The sequence below is a fragment of the Galeopterus variegatus genome, unplaced genomic scaffold, assembly GCF_000696425.1.
Source record: "Galeopterus variegatus unplaced genomic scaffold, G_variegatus-3.0.2 Scaffold81, whole genome shotgun sequence".
Lineage (NCBI taxonomy): Eukaryota > Metazoa > Chordata > Mammalia > Dermoptera > Cynocephalidae > Galeopterus > Galeopterus variegatus.
In genome coordinates this window covers 281,478-299,514 of record NW_007726192.1, presented here as the reverse complement: position 1 = coordinate 299,514, position 18,037 = coordinate 281,478, and the positions used below count along the sequence as shown (strand labels likewise).

The window sequence follows — 18,037 nt, the reverse complement described above, 5'->3', positions numbered from 1 at the left end:
TTCCTGTGATTTTTTTTTTTTTTTTTTTCCCAAGGCCTCAGCAAAGTATGGTGAGATGCAGTCTTGAGAAGCCCCATCTGGATCCAAGTGTTCCTCACATTTTGTTGTTAAGTGTATTAGATTCCTAAGCCTTCCTTAACAAATTACCACTAACTGGGTGGCTTAAAACAACAGGAAATTATTCTCTCAGAGTTCTGGAGGCCAGAGGTCTAAAATCAGGGTGTCAGCAGGGCTGTGCCCCCTCTAAATGCTCTAGGGAAGAACCTTTCTTGCCTCTTCCATCATCTGGTGGTTGCTGGCAGTTCTTGGAGTTCCCTGACTTGTGGTTACATCACTTCAGTTTCTGCCTCTGTCTTCACATTGTCTTTTTCCCTCTGTGTGTATCTCTGTGTCCCCGTGTCTTCACATAGCCTTCTTATAAGAATGCCAGCCAGTGGATTTAGGACCCACCTTAATCCAGTACAACTTCATCTTAATTTAACTAATTGTATCTGTAAAGACCCTATTTCCAAATAAAATCACATTCTGAGGTTCTGGGAAGACATCTGTACTATACAACCAATATTGTCCAGAACCATCTTTGTCCAATTGAGGAATCACGATAAGGTAACTACCAAGATTACAATGATTCTATCTAGCAAATATTAGTCATTCTTTTTGACCCCCCTCCCCCATAATTCCATTTCCAGTAACCAATCTAAGAATTATATATATATAAAGAAACTTTAGGCATAGAGCTGTTCAAAGCAGTACTGCTTATAATAGCAAATTTAAAACCAATCTGTATTTCCAATAGTAGGAGGTTGGTTAAGTAGAGACAATACATCTATATAATGCACTACAAAGTAGGCAATTGTAGTGGATTGAATTCTGTCCCCTCAAAACTCACTGAAGCTTGAATTGTGTTCCCTGAGTTTTATGTATTAGAAATTTAGCCCCCACTGTGACTGTTAAGAGAAATCCTATTATGGAAATTGAAAGGTGGAGCCTTGAAGAGGTGATTGGATTGTAGGACCATGCAGTAGTGAATTGATTAAAAATGGTGGTCAGGGGCGTGGTTCTGAGGGCTTTAAAAGAGGAGGAGAGTCTGTCTCTTTCTGCAATCTCTGCTCTTTCTGCTTCCACAATATTGCAATGTGAGACCCCTGGGTCACTGCTGCCACCACCAAGACCCTCACCAGATGTGTTCCTTGGACTTTGGACTTCCTAGCCTACAAAACTGTAAGCAATAAATTTTGTTTTTCTTCAGAAATCACCCAGTTCTATTTTGTTATGAGCAACAGAAACGAACTGATACACCAATAAAATTATACATGATGTTTGTAATGTGGAAAATTTACATATTTATTTAACAAGTGAAAAATATACTCTATTGTATATAAATATTATTATAAGTATGCTTTAAGAAGAGGAGAAAATAAATCTCATAACTATACATAAAAGAAAAAAACTGGAAGGTAATTCATCAAAATATTAGCACTGCTTGTATTTGAATAGTTAAATGATCTTTTTAAAAAATGTTTTATGTTATTCAACTTACATATTATGTATAAGAAACAACCCCAAAACTTAGTTTAATATGACAATAATCAATTATTTTGCTTATTCATTTACAATTTGGGTAAGGCTCTGTAGGGATTGGTTCATCTCTGCTTCATGCAACAGACAATGTGACTCAACTGGGACTGGAGGATCTGGTTTCCAACATGGCTCAAGAACATGCTGGTTCTGGCTGTCAGCTGGGGGGACCTCAGAAGCATGTACCAGATCAGCAGGAGGTAAAGCAAGAACGACAGGGAGAGGTAGAATCCTGGATGTTCTTTAGTGCCAAACAAATGAATTAGAACTACTGACAAAGGATAAATTTTCATTTTAAAAGGCTAACTGGTGGCAGAAATGATTCTATCTAGCAAATATTAGTCATTCTTTTTGACCCCCCTCCCCCATAATTCCATTTTCAGTAACCAATCTAAGAATTATGAAAGATGGGGGAGATGAGGACCAAATGAAAAACAGGAAGACTAGCTGGGAGGGAGTCTCCTAAGTGGTCCTGGTGAAGGCTAGATAGAAGAGGGTCTAAATTCTAGCAGGGGTGGTAGCAAAGAGAGGAAGGGAAGATGAGAGCTTCAGAAGATAGCATGGGCAGAAACCGACAAATGATTAAATGGGGTGGGAGTGGGGGGTGAGGCAGGTGTTATGACGATGACTTCCAGGTCCCTTCTTTGAGCAACTAGAAATGAAGCTGACCAAGATGGGGAACACAAGGTTGTACTGGAGAAGACAATGAGGCCTGAGGGACACGCAGAGGGCAAGGGCCTGTGAGACAACTGACTGGTGATGTCCACCTGGTGATAGGACTATAGGTCAAATGAATGCCCACTATTTGTCCAGTCCTGCTTCTAAGGTCCTCCTCTCACCAAATTAGAAATTGGAATCCTTATGTGTATTTTGCCCATCTCCTGTGGAAAAAATAATCCTTTGTATAATTCTCTAGAGTGAGACAGATCATCTCAAACATGAAAAGGCCCACTTATGTTGTGGGTGACAGTGAGAAACTCATCTTCGTGCAAAATTTGCATTTCTCTCCCTTACATCATAGCAGACTCCACCAAGACCACTACGATCAAGTTTTTATTCCTCCCCTCAACCCTCCACTGCAACTTTTGGCTGCACAAGACGAATACTTCCATATGGCGCAATGTTTATGTTAAAATGGGGGAAAATCTGAGATGCTTTCATTAAGTTTTACCCAAGAAGCAATAAATTTATAAATCCTATGCAGCTGGAACAAAATATTAGTCTGTAATTGATTTTGGATGAAGTGTATTTCAACAGGAATAGAAAACTTGGGGCAGTTTGTTAATTACTGTTTAGAGATCTTGGGTATCTTCATATGGCCCTCACTGGCTGTGACCTCAGACAGATTATTTGACATCTTGAACCTCTTTGGCCTCATCTGTTAAACGGGTTTAGCAATTTTACCTACTCATGGCGTTTCTTTGGGGATTAAATCAGCTAATACAAATAAAGAGCTTAGAACAGTACTTGCCACCAAGTACTTGTCAGCAAATGCTAGTTCTTTCTCTTATTGCCTATTATCTACAGGCTAAGTTTCAGAGTAAGGGGAATGAGATAAAGATTAAGAAGGGAGGGGAAAAGGACAGAGAATAGTGTACAAGAATACAGTTATTTAGGCTTTATTTATAGAAGAATGCCCACTGCCACTGCAGAATCTATAGGCAAGAGCGCTGTGTGAATACAAGTAGTTGTTAAAAAAGATTTTGGGGGAAGCAGGAGGGGTAAGTGAAGCCTGGAGAACCAGGAGCTTTCTGACATACTTTCTGGATCATCATTTACTTTTACAATTACCTAATTCACTACAACAAATGAGTGCAGGAGGGCAAAGAGCAAGTACCTAAAAAACCTGAATTGTCTAGTGGGGATTATTTCGCATACAAAAACTACCCCATGTCTATGTGAAACCAATCCACAGAATTTTATTTTATTGACTTATTACCTTGGAAAAACTGCCAACATTCGTTTTAGTTTTCTAGTCACAAAAGCGTACAGATCTTTTGGAATAATTTTTAATGTATTCTACTTATACAGCCCTTATATTTACAAAGCATTTCTATACCTTCCTAATTTAATACTGGTAAAAATCAGACAGTAAATATTAGGAGCCCTATTTTAAAAGAGCAAATATTTAGTGCGTATTTACTGTGTGCCAGATACTATACTAAATGCTCTACAAGGACTGTCTCATTTAATCCTCTGACAGACTGACAAGGTAGGTACTATCCTCATCTGAGGCTAGAGGAGAGAAGTTTAATGACTCTCTCAAGGTGACTCAGAAGTAAAGCGCAGAGCCAGGACTTAAACCCACATCGGTCTGACTTCAAAGCCCACTTTCCTAACTCGTAACCACTGTATTCTGCTGTTAAGGATAATCAGATACATGTTCTTTCCATGTATGACAATGCTTTTGGTTTGAACTCAACTTAATTATTTACAGTCATATAAACAACTGTTGTGAAATTATACAGAAATATTAAACTTTTTGATCTCTATATTATGTTCCTAGAGTTGCTTAAGACAGATGTACATCTCAATGTACATTTTCCCCTCTAAGGTTATGAGAATATGTACAAGATCCATGATTGTTGAATAAATTTTCCAAATACCTAAGGAACTTGGTAATAGGCAAAGAATCTGCTTCTTGTTTACTTGTAACACAGTTTAATAGCTGTAGGTAAGAAACTGTAAGCACAATTTTAGTGACGGGTAGGCTACCAATCTTTTGAATGGTTCAATAATGCAAAGGACAAAACCTGTTCATAAAAATGTACTTTTTATTTCATAAACCTTAAAAGCAAACAACAAAAAAACTTGTCCCATATCCCTCCCCATCATGCAAACAGCTCTCAAATGAGATTCCTCAAATTTTACGTTTTTTCCATTCTGGCTCATTCTTTGCTTCCTCATCATCAGATTCGACTTGAGCAAACATTGTTTTGGGCTGAGTCCTAAAGGAAAAGTTAAAGAAGAGGAGAAGTATTTAGTCAGTAAGCGTTTATTATATTATACTTGGCTTCTTTCATTAAGTGGGAGCAAAAGTGGGGAATTGATTACATCTCAATTATTAAGTATAAATCGTTAGAATTCTGGCAAAGAAAAGGATAATGAAAATTTAATTATGTTCAGGAAAAGAGCCAATGATTCTTTTAATGGTTTTCCCTCTGTGGCAGACTGTGTAGGCTGTCCTTTCCTTAAATAAAACAAATACACATCAAATTCAGTGGAACCTCACACATCACAAGCACCCACCATCTCAAACTCAGGATAACTGGGACTGTCTGGAAGGACAAATTATGGTCGCCCAACAAGAATCTACATGATCTTTACAGCTTTCTGGGTTGTTTCTAGTCTTAAGTAGTCCAAATACATGTGATTATGGTGCATACAAATAAGAGAATTTGAGTTTAACAGTTTTCTTATCTAATGAGTTTAAAATAGTAGCTAACATAAATACAAGGGTACTTCAAAAAGTTCATGGAACCTTGAGAGAATAATATTGAGTGAAACGAGTCAGGCAGAGAAAAAGAAATACCACATGTTCTCACTTATTGGTGGGAGCTAAAAAAATAAACAAATTAATTTACCCACAAACACACACAAAAAAAACCCGGGACTGGCAACGGGATCGCAACCCTCGGCGTTGCGCCCGCACCTCGCTCAGCCAGTGAGCGGCCGGGACTGGCAACGGGATCGCAACCCTCGGCGTTGCGCCCGCACCTCGCTCAGCCAGTGAGCGGCCGGGACTGGCAACGGGATCGCAACCCTCGGCGTTGCGCCCGCACCTCGCTCAGCCAGTGAGCGGCCGGGACTGGCAACGGGATCGCAACCCTCGGCGTTGCGCCCGCACCTCGCTCAGCCAGTGAGCGGCCGGGACTGGCAACGGGATCGCAACCCTCGGCGTTGCGCCCGCACCTCGCTCAGCCAGTGAGCGGCCGGGACTGGCAACGGGATCGCAACCCTCGGCGTTGCGCCCGCACCTCGCTCAGCCAGTGAGCGGGAACCGGTCTGTATGTGGGATCCGAACCCTCGGCGGGAGCGCCGCCGCACTCCCAAGCGGCGCACTGTAGCAGTGTGCCACCGGGCTGACCCCTCATGAACTTTTGAAGTATCCTTGTATAGCAGAAAGAAACAGAAAAAAAAAAAAAAAATGAACATCCCCTGCACCCCTACACCCAAGCCAAATGCCCCACCTTTTAGGATACACCACTGTACATGGCTGTTATACTGCCATATAGCATCATTGCTGAAATACTGCCATGCAGTAAGTACATCAAGCAAACTTTGCACGAGGGCCTTCTGTGCTTTGTAAACATACCTGGTTGAATGGCATTCCTTTTTTCACCATTCACACAGAAAATAATCCCAAGAAAATGTCAAATGGTTATAATGTATGCCCCTTTTTGTCAGCTACTCCTGACCTATTTTAAAACTACCTTACCACATTACAAAGAGATATTAAAGCATTAAATCTGAAGTTATATATTTTGGCTTACATCTTCATTTAGAGTTCAATTCACTATATCAAGGTAATTCCAGAATGGTAAAAATAATGACAACAATAATTCCTTTTATTTGGAAAGTGAAAGCAGGGTTAAAAATTAAAACTTTCTATTACCTCTTGCTGTTTCTTTATTATCCTGGGGAAGAAGTATAAACCATCCGCAATTCACGTTAATGTTGTCTGATGTGAGTCATGTACTAGAATTCCTCATGCGTAAGTCAGTCACAATCTCTGTCTCTCCAGTTACCTCACACACCTACCTAGAGCCCAAGCTGTCCCTATACACAAACCAGTTGATTAAACTACTTGTTGTCACTTCAAGACACTGTATGACATCTACACACAGGTCAGAGAGCTAACATTTCAAAAAGCAGCTGCAGATTTTCATAGGCCACGAGTTGCCGGATTACTAGAAAGCAGGACCACTGGCTTTCTAACGTGCTACAACAAGGCAATTGGTGCCTGTTACATATTTCATCTTCTGGCAGAGATGTTGACCACTTAGGTAAAGGCGAATCCATAGAGGAACAAATCTGTCTGGTTTTAAAAAATCCTTTATTTCTAAGGGGAAAAAAAAGAACATGGTCTTCCAAAGATATCTGGCAATGCTTCATAAAACACCAGCTCATCAACGTTACTTGTAATGAGACTAGTACTAAGAAGTCACAATGCTGCTTTTCTGGATATAAAAAAAAGAAATTGAATGGCAGATCACAGCAAGAAAACCTATACTTGAAAAGACTACTGAATTTAAGGGGTTACTTTTTTATATTCCACCTAATTCCAAAAGTATTTGTAGCAGGTTGGTGGCTAACATGAAAGGGCACAGAATCAACGAAACTATTCAACAACAAGTAGAAAGGGAATATTGACTACAAAGAAGCAAAAAGGAACGTTTCAGAGGGATGGAAATGTTCTATCATCTTGATGGAAGTGGTGATTACACAGGTGTATGCATTTGTCCAAACTTGAAATGAGTGCATTTTATTGAATATAAGTTGTACCTCAATAAAGTTGATTTGTAAAGAAAATCAAAACAAATGAGTAGAAGATCAAGAACAAAAGAATAAAAGAGTGTGTAACTGAGTATAAAACTTAGCACTGAATTTCCTAGCAGCCAAGACAAAAGAAAAAGAAAAATATTCGTTTTTCAAAGGAGATATCTTTCCCCCCTAGCACTGAACTCAGTGAATTCATTAACTAAATGTTTACATCAATGTCACTTAGATTGTCACTTCCAATCACTAGACCACAACAGTTTCCTTTGTCCTCACAAGGAATTGAAATTTAGGGGTTATCCAGCTGTTTGGAAGGTGGGACACCTAAAACATTATGGTCCTTTTTGTAAAACTCCATGACATTTATTTTAATTTCCACTTTTGAACTAATCACAATGTTGCCAGCAAAATGACCAAATACGTGTATGCAATATCAAGTCACGACACCTGATCTCTTGTTCTCTCGTTCTGTTGGCTAGGTGGGGAACACTCGAGTGTAAGAACTAGCCCTCTATCAACACTGAAAAATTACTAAGATGGTAAGTTTTATCTTAGATGTATTTTCCCAGAATTAAAAAAACAGAACTAGGCTCTTGGACTTGGGAGTAAGGAAGAAAAAAACCCTCTTCCTGGGACAAACATAAGGCACCTTAGAGAGGCTCTTAGCCTCCACCCTGGGGCTAGGGCAGTATTTCTCATACCACCTGTAGTGTAGAACCAGTCTTTGTTCTCTAATTTTCAATCCCTTGTAGACAAATATTATATCTCTGGAAAATTAAAATTGAAAGACTATAATATTTTGTCCATTGAAAGACTATAACAAATCCAAAATTTTATTAGATTGAACAGCTATATCGAATTGCTGTAACATTTCCTAAGTGTTACTCTCAATTCCTGCATCTACTTCATCCGCACTGGTTGGTGGACCTGTAGAGAGCTCCATCCTCCCCTAACTTGAGAAAGAAAGGAGATAAGGTGGGCTCTGAGACAAGGCTGTGCAGTAAGAAATTATCTTCTCAACATAAACTTTTACACATGATGAGCTTCCTCCAACTGTGGGAAAATATATTTATATATCTGGAGAAGTTGGCCCCATATGATGCTACTGAAGACTTGCTGAAGAAATAAAGTTTGGGGTTGCACCCTCAGGCCCATCCTGTAAGGAGACCTTTAATTCTTGGGAGTTAGGCCCGAGGAGGGGAAGGGAAGTGTGGCCCACAGAAGGAAGTATCTGTCATTCCAATTCATCCTGCCCTCAAAACCAACATTCTTACAGCATAGTTCAGATCCTTTAATAAGAGCTGTATGTTGTTTGTTGAATAAAGAACAAATTCTTCAAAAAAGATTATTCAACTTTAGCACATTGAACATCTCTGTCTAGCCTAGAGAATGCCAGTGTTTTGTATGAGCACAGTGAGAGAATCATAGCTTTAAACCCTTGCAGCTATTCTTTCTTTCCAGCAATTTTTATCTTTGAATTTGTTTCCGGCAGTTATTCTTTTGCAAAAAGTTTGGAAATCCACATATGAGAAAAATTTTTTAAATTCAATATAGGACTATCTAGGACATTTTAAATGGATTTCTTTAGTCACCACTTTATCATGACAATGAGGAACAGAGATTATTAGGCAATCTCCAGCAAAGTTAGAAACAGAACCAGGAGATTTCTTCCCTGGGGGATGGCCTAATTTGCCCTTGGCATAGAAAACTACTATAAAAATAAATCAATAATGTCAAGCAAAAGTAAAATGACACATGCAAAAAGATAAAATGTTAATGGATCTGAAAACCCTTAAAAGCTGATCTAGGGGCCGGCCCGGTGGCGCACTGAATGGTGCGCCACTTGGGAAGCGCGGCGGTGCTCCCGTCCGAGGGTTCGGATCCCACATACAGACCGGCTCCCGCTCACTGGCTGAGCGAGGCGCGGGAGCAACACCGAGGCTTGCGATCCCGTTGCCGGTCCCCGGTCCGGTACGGGGGCAACACTGAGGGTTGCGATCCGTTGCCGGACACGGAAAAAAGACAAAAGACAAAAAAAAAAAAAAAACTGATTTAAAAATTCCTGTTTTTAAACCCAAAAGAAAAAAAAAAAAAAAAAAAAAAAAAAAAAAAAAAAAAAAAAAGCTGATCTAGAAATTCCTGCTTTTAAAGCCAACAGGAAACAAATAACAACAACTAACAAACCCTCTAAGTCTCTATTAACATTGTTACTGGCCACAAAATGGATTACTTTCTGAGCTGCTTGAAGAAATGGAATTTGTGCACTAGTCTTAACACAGACCCTGTTGGTTGCTTCCACAAGGAAGAGTAGAAGAAATCAAACCAAAAGGACACTAAAGACATGACAGTAACTCAGGAAATACACAAGCAAATAAATAAACAAACAGTGTGCAAGAAATGTATTTTCCAAATTTGAGAAAGCATTTCCATTACCTACCCTTCCCTTGTCTTCTATTTAATCAATTGCTCCGGAGTTCCATACCTCATTTCTCAAGAGATAAGAAATTATCATGTCAAACTTACAGACTCATGGCAGATTTATCTCCCTCGCCCCGAACAAAAGCCTACAAAGGGATAGACCTGAAGGAAAAGGAGGTTCGGGGAACATTCCACTCAGGCAAATGTATAATCACTCTGGGTGCTCAATAGGTTAATAGGGATAAGGCAAGCTTTACTAGAGAACCAGTTTATGGCCTACACCTACCCATTTTTCTAAGTGTTAATTTATTTATTTTATTATTATTATTATTATTTTGTCGTTTATGGCCTACACCTACCCATTTTTCTAAGTGTTAATTTATTTATTTTATTATTATTATTTTTTTTTTTGTCTTTTTTCCGTGTCCGGCAATGGATCGCAACCCTCACTGTCGCCCCCGTACCGGACCGGGACTGGCAACGGGATCGCAACCCTCGGTGTTGCCCCCGCGCCTCGTTCAGCCAGTGAGCGGGAACCGGTCTGTATGTGGGATCCGAACCCTCGGCGGGAGCGCCTCCGCACTTCCCAAGCAGCGCACTGTAGCAGTGCGCCACCGGGCCGGCCCCTAAGTGTTAATTTAAAACTTGAAACTTACAGAGGGCTCATGTGAAACTTGTGTTTTCCAGTTTAACTCATCTGGGGAATAGTAAACATTGTTCATTTGACTGTATATGTTAACTTACTAGAGTTAGCAAGAAAAGGAGAACAGATCAGATAGCAACACAGTTCTTGCTGCCAACCATCACATAAACCAATCAGAGGAGGGCTGGAGTGTGTTTTTTCTTTCATTTTGTTTTAGCTTCAGTGAACTGCATTTGCTAATAGTTAATATGATTTCAGGAAGCAAATATAGAAGCTTAAGCAAACGTCTTTCTCAAATCTATCAATTCTGATTAGCTGATACTCTGTGCTGATTAATTTTCCCCTTCTTACTTTTTTAAAAAACTAATTCTCAAGAATATTTGTACAAAGTGAGTTTTTTCCAGCAACCGTGTGCTATAGGAAAATGACAGAAATCTAACAGAAACCGAGTCCCACCCTCAGTTTCCATCAAAAGGAGATTTTTTTTTTTTATATAGCAGTCAGTGTTGAATAAAGATTCTCCCTGCAATCTTCTAGAAGAGCTTTCTTGAGGTGCATTGTTTGCGTGAGAGATTTTGAAGTGTTAGCAGGACTGTCCTTTCTCTCCTAAGCTCTAACCTATGCCTTCTACACTCCTTCTCTAGCACTCAGGCCAGAGGAAAGTCGCCAAAATGTTTTCAGTTGCAATGGAAAGTACACAGGTCAAATTCTTAATTATGGATGTTCTTCTGATATGATTCATTCAAAAAAGCATAAATTGAGCTCCAGGGTAATAGAACAAGTAAGAGGGGAAATCACTTGTATTATTTAGTCATCAGTGTATGAATATAAACCACAAGCTTTTCTGGCACAGGGCCCACTGTTTATTATGAAGGAAAACCTCAAAGCCCAAAGTCAATTATAGCCATGACTTGACAATCTGACACACTTGTTAACCCTGTTAGAATGAACACTGCCCAGAATTCTGACCCTGAATGAACTCTGACCCTGTCATCACAAATGCAGAATTATTAAGATTAAATAAAAGGCTTGACCAAAAGATTCCACTTGAAATGGTTCCTTCTTTCTAGTAAAGAGCTAATCAAAGATTTATTTATTATTTTTAATATTAGGGACACGAAAACATGAGAGATAACAAGATGTTTCTAGGTAAAGAGTTTTCTTTTTTTTTTTTCAGGAAGTGAATACATAATATTTTAGAAAATAAATAAACACATCTCAGACTCATAAATAGGGCATACTAACTCATAATGCTATGTGTGAGAGTTCAAAGATTGTGTGAGGTTGGAGAAAGGGACATATATGAGACCTTTGGAAATTTGTGGAAACAGAAAAAAAAGAAAGAGAAAGAGAGAGGAAAAGAAAAACAGAAAGAATCCTATAAAATTGCCATTAGTTATCTTATCACCAAATGGGTAAACAAGTTAGAATGATAAAACTCTTGAGGACACAGAGGCCTAAGACACCCAGGTACCATCAAAGCCCTCTCTAAGATCCCGTTTATAAAATATATAACTGTGGGCCACAATTTCTATTCAAAAATATACATGAAGGCCAGGCATTGGCATAACCCCACCATCTTACTTCATGGTTAAGGAAAATAGACTCAGTCAAGGTAAGAGACTCACTAGGTAGTGGCAGAGCTGGATCTAAACCCCAGGACTTCTGATTCTTAGTCTAGTGTTCCCTCTGCTATGCCACACTGGCTCACACAATAATCTTTTCAGCTTCACTATTACTCAACTTTTCTAATAACTACTACTAGCTGCTCTGTGAAGAGAAGCAGTACACTGTAGCAGTTAAAATCATAGGCTCAACTCTGAAGCCAGACCACCTGCACTCAGAGCCCAATTCTGCCACCTGCTACTTGTGTAGCTTTGGTCAAATTATAAGCCTCAGTTTCCTCCCCTGTAAAACTGGGACAATAGTACCACATACATCATAGGGCTGTGTGAGGATTAAATCAATATAGATAAGGTTTTTAAACAAGGCTGGCATAGTGTAAGTACAATAAAAGTGTCATTATTTTTATATACCTTGCTTTGGATATCAGATGTCCCGCACTTCATATAACAGATGTATTTTCAAAAAATGGTATGTAGAATGCATTTGGTAAAATAATTTATATGTTAAACACAACATAGCAGCTTTCTATTTTTTTTAAATTCTGGGAAATTTTCTTATGTAAATAATTTTTCTTCACTATGAATATCTGTAACTGAAATAATCTAGTCTGTAAGTCTGAATTTTTTTAAAAGAAGAATCACTTATGGTTTGTTTTGAATAATTACTTTTGTATTATTACCAAATATTAGAGTGCAAGATAATCACCCAGGGCACTTCTTAACACATAGAGTCCCAGCCCCAACCCCACAGAGTCTAACTGAGCTAGTCTGGGGTAAAGTCTAGAATTCTGCATTTTTACACTTTCCCCCATCCGCTGCCACAACACACATATGACTCTGATATAGGCAGTTCACAAAACCTCTTTGAGAAACACTGGCCTCTACATAGGAATATGGCAGCCAGGGACAATTAGTCACCTAAATATAACTCAGGGAAAAAAGATATTTTTCTCTCTGTGGGTTTATGTCCCTTCCTGACACAAATAATATATAAAACTTCATTTGCTCACAGAATGACCTCTTTAAATATTGCCTACTAACATGACATGACTTTAAATGGATCCTTTATAGGTGAGAATGATATTTTAATATGTACACACACACATATCAACATATCCTATTCAGACAAAACATGAACACTGAAAATTAAATTGACTGAACCAGCAATAACAGCAGCTTATCTGGCAAGAAAAGTGACCATGGTTGACAGAGTTGTCAGGCTGGCAGGCTGCTGGCCAGGATCCAGGCTCCCACACACATCTATCCCTGTCTGATGTGTAAGCTAATAGCATTCTGGATCTACATCCTGCCCACTCCCCAGCCAACTCTTCTCCCCTCCCTCCAGCAGCATCTTTTAACAAGAAACTGTAATTGAATCTGCCCATGTGTGGCTGAACAGGAGTCCTCTGTGATCCTGCTTGTGTTTGAAAACTTTCACGGCTAGTGCCAGGAATGAAACTGAAATAATCAATAAATGTAAAGTGTCCAAAGACTCTTCATTATCATCACTGAAGAAAAAAGGTGAGTATATGTCACGTGCAAGCAGGTAGATTTGTGGAATGTCTAATTGTGCTTTTCTGTGATAAAGCGAGAAGCAGTAAATAAATCTTCATTTCATCACTGACAGAAGGCAATTGCAGTGAAGAAAAACAACCAGACACACATTCTCAATTACATTGACCTTTATGAAAAGATCCTTTTAAATATTAACTTCCCTTCAAACACTTTGCCACTTGGCAGTAAATGGTATACTCTAGCAGGTGAACACAGGAGAAACAGCACTGTGATCCTGGCTAACAAATTACATGCCAGAGACAGTGCCATGAACTTAGTTAGTATGCAGTAAATGTAAGGTGACAAAATTGGGTTGAAGGAAAGGGATAGGAGCAAAATGCAGTGGCAGTAAGGTATATATTAAGAGAGCACTGTGCTCTGGAAAGCTCATTAGACTAGGGATCAAGAGGACTGAAGTCTAGTTGTAGTTTCAATCACTGTTAATTGAAGATCATGCTGCAGTCTCTCACAAGAGGGATGAGGATATGACAACGCCTGTTTTACCCACCTTGCAGAACTATTATTAAGCTAGCACATTATTCAATTGTAAATATAACTAACTCACTTGTGGTGCAGAAAAATATCTTTAGGTAATGGTCACAAATGAACAAAAACCTCCAGTTTCAATTAATTCTATTTAAACAAAGTTGTAAATACGGATGAATGATTCTCCAAGAAATATTAATTACTGAGCAGCTTCAGAAGAGTCAGAAAATTCAAATATACTATTTGCAGTGAGGGGATGGGAAAGAGAGAGATAAATTACGGAATTACTGTTCACCTCCACTGTACAAAAGTGCCAGGCTATGACAGCTTTACAGGTGAATTACATCAAATCTTTAGAAAATAGGTAAGTTTAATGGTATTCAAAACAGTTTGAAGGTATACATAGAAAAGAAAGACATACAAAATTTTTAGGAAGCCAGCCTAACACCTGACAAAAAATACACTACAACCATGTAAAGGTAATATCAACAGTGCCAAATGGCCCAGTATTAGTATATCTAATAATATAATTCATCATATTCACAGATGAAAGTAGAAAAATCATACGATCACTTCCATAAAGATAAAGGAATTCAATAAAATTCAGCATCTATTCCAGATGTATATGCCTCTTGCCTTTGCAGGGTTTTTTTTTTTGCATGGGATGCTCTTCCCCTGGGTGTCTACATGGCTCATTTCCTCATTTGACTCAGGTCAAAGACCACTTTAGTAGAGGTTGTAGCCTTTCTACCATATCTAAAATAGCACACTTCCCACAACCCCCAATTACTCTATGTCCCTTTATCCCTATTTTAGTTTTCTTGTTGGTGCTTAATATCATCTAAAATCTATGCATTTATTTATAGTCTGTCTCTATTAGAATATAAGCTCTAAAAAAAGAACTATATCCCCATATCCTAGAATAGTATCTGACACATAGCAAGTATTCAGTAAATCTTTTTTGAATGAATAAAGAAAATAGAAAGAGATGGATTCTTCCTTCACATCTTGTATGTGTGTTTCAAAAGTTACGTTTTGTGGGGAAATACTATTAGATTGAACAATATGAAACTGCCAATATTTGACCTTTTTTCACCTACAAAAAGGAAAAGTTCACATTATTTAATGTCACAGAATCACTCCTGTTAAAGTTCAAACTAAGAAAAGGATGTGTACTATTACTGATATTATTTAATATTGTCCTCGCAGTAGTCAATGTAATTAGGTAAGAAAAAGAAATAGTAGATAAAAAAACTGGAAAGGAGAAGGTAAACTTATCATTATTTACATAGAATATAATTTTATACCTATACACACCAAATTGAATAAAACATTATTTAAACAATAGAAAAATACAGTAAACAGCTAGCTACAAAACTAATATATATAAATAATGCACATATATATAGCCACACAGCATTTCCATATACAAAGGAGTTATAAATCCAGTGGAAGAAAAGATCCTATAAGGATAGGTAGAAATAAGATAAGTAGAAATAAACTTAAAAGGAAATATGAAAGATCTATGTGAAGACAACTTAAAAATGCTACCAAGGGATACAGTGATGTGACTAAATAGAAAGATGTACCCTGTTCTTGGTTTGAAAGAATCATTAATATGGAATTCTATCTAAGTTAATATATACATGTAATTCAATTCCACTAAAAATAGCACCAATAATTTCTGTGGGAGGTTGCTAGATAACCTAAAGTCATGAAGACTTGCAAGAATAGATTAAAAAGTTCTGATAAGAATAATAAAGCAGGCAGCCCTACAAAAATGAAAACTGTTTGGTATTAATACTTGAATAGACAGACCAATTAACAGAACAGAACAGAGAGCCTAGACACTGATTCAAATTCATATTTAAGTACATTGTGCACAATAAAGGTGCCATTTCAATTCAATAAGGAAAATTAAATTATCCAATAAAAAGTGGTACTGTAAAGGGCTAACCAACTCGAAAAAATTAAATTGGAGCTCTACTGTGGTAGGTTGAAAAATGGTCCCCCCACAGTTATCCACCTTAAATCCCCAGAACCTGTGAATGTTACCTTATTTGGAAAAACATCACAAGTATCTTCACAAGAGAGAAAAGGAGAAGACTGACACAAAAGGGAAGGCAATGTATAGAATGAACAAAGATTGGAGTGATGTGACTATGAGCCAAGCAATCAAGAAACAACCTCCAGAAGCTAGAAGAGGAATGGAACGAATTTTCCCCTAAAGCCTCTGCAGGGAATAGGGCCTTGCCAACACCTTGATTTTAGACTTCTGGCCTCCAGAATGGTGAAACAATCAATTTCTGTTTTTTGACACAAAGTTTGTTGTAATGAATATGCCTGCCTCACTCCTTTCACTAAAATAATTCCAGGTAAATCAAAGACTTAACTCTAAAATGAAACTATAAAAGTACTAAATGGAAATATGGGAGAATTTAAAAAATAATTTTGGATAGCAGATGTCTTCTACTAAAAACAAGCCCAGAAAGCCCCAAAAGAAAGTATTTCTAAGTCCGACTACATTTAAAAAAAATTTTTTTTCACATGGGAAACATGCCATAAACAAAGTAAAATAAAAAATGACTGGGTGAAATATTTGCAATTAATGACATACAAAGTGTTAACCCTCCTTAATATAAACAACTTTTACAAATCAATACGAAAAAGACCAATCAACCACTAGACAAATGGGCAAAAGATGTAAATAGAAAGTTCACAGGAAAAAAAGGCTTTTAACGTATGAAAAGACACTCAAAAATTATAAAAATATAAGTGAAAACTACAATGGGTTACAGATTTTCACCTATCAGACTGACAAATATAAAATTAACATGTTCACTTAGCAAGGATGAGGAGAAGCAGGCACTGATACATTGAATAAATTGGTTAAAAAGTCTCTCTGGAGGAAAATATGGCACTATCTAAATAAATTTAAAATGCGAATACCCTTTGAATTATCAATTCTATTTCTAGAAGTTTTGCATATGTGGACAAATACCTATGTTCAAAGATATTACTTTCAGCATTGTTTATGAAAGCAAAAGAGTGAAAACAATGCAACTGTTCTTCAAGAGGTTATTGTTTTAGAAAAGTATAATATAATCACTCAATGAAATATACAAAGTATCAAGAATGAGCTAGATATGAATGGATGAATCTAGCCCAATCTCCAGATGTATATATACCAAGTAAAAATCAAACAAATAAATAAAACCAAAACGAGCTTGTAAAACATGCTATTTACCTGCATTTTTAAACAATAAATGAATGTTATCTGTATACGTATCTGCTCATCTATACATGGACTTTCTCTGGGAGCATATACAAGAACCTGCAGTGGTTGGTATTTCTAAGTAGTAAAATGAAGGAACTGGGGGTTAAGTGAAAGGGAGGCTTTCAAACTTCCACTGTCTACCCTTTAGTACTGCTGCAGTTTTTTGTTTTTTTAACTGTGTATGTATACTTAAAAACTCAAACATGAGAATTACATACTAAATTGAAGTTGATCCTTTATCAGAATAATTATTTGTTAGATGTTCAAATAACCTGGAAATTCTAAAGCCAGTTTACTGGTCTGGGTTCTAGCAATGACTTGCTATCCAACAGGTTCTAAAAATTATCTTCTCAGTGTTTCATTTTCTTCAATGGTAAGTTAAATCTTTGACACCTTCCTAGGAATTATACATATACTGCTAATATCAACCAATAATCAGCAAACAGTATTATTTCAACATCTGTTGAGACATATCAATGATTTATTTTGTGTGTAAACATACACACACATATTTGGAGCAGTTAGCCATCAAAATGATGTTCACTGCGTTTAGCAAATTTTAAACTATGGCTCTGTTTTCTTTTCTTTCCTCGGGTAATTTTTGGTATGTTTTTAAACAAGTCTTTTGAAGTTAAAAAAAAAAAAAAACCTAATAATAATAGAAAATAATTACTCCATAAAAAAAGAAGTGTTAACATAGGCATTACTATGGCTCTGTTTTCTTTTCTTTCCTCGGGTAATTTTTGGTATGTTTTTAAACAAGTCTTCTGAAGTTAAAAAAAAAAAAAACCTAATAATAATAGAAAATAATTACTCCATAAAAAAAGAAGTGTTAACATAGGCATAATCTATACACTTGTCTGACTGCCAATGATGTGTTGACATATATTAGCTAATACACACACAAACTCTACACAAATGAAGGCTAAATGCACACTATTTAGCTGGCCAGCCTTG

At 37.4% G+C, this 18,037-nt stretch overlaps 1 protein-coding gene across 1 annotated transcript in view; it reads right to left on the bottom strand.

Moving 5' to 3' along the window:
- Positions 1-4,334: 4,334 nt before the first annotated feature.
- The window catches only part of LOC103596167 (WD repeat-containing protein 70), a gene marked incomplete at its 5' end in the record, with an annotated part of 258,626 nt that continues 244,923 nt past the window's right edge, over positions 4,335-18,037 (bottom strand). Inside the window, one exon of the mRNA XM_008579746.1 lies at positions 4,335-4,526. Within this exon, the coding sequence (XP_008577968.1) occupies positions 4,439-4,526 (88 nt within the window). The remainder of the gene's footprint in view (positions 4,527-18,037) is intronic.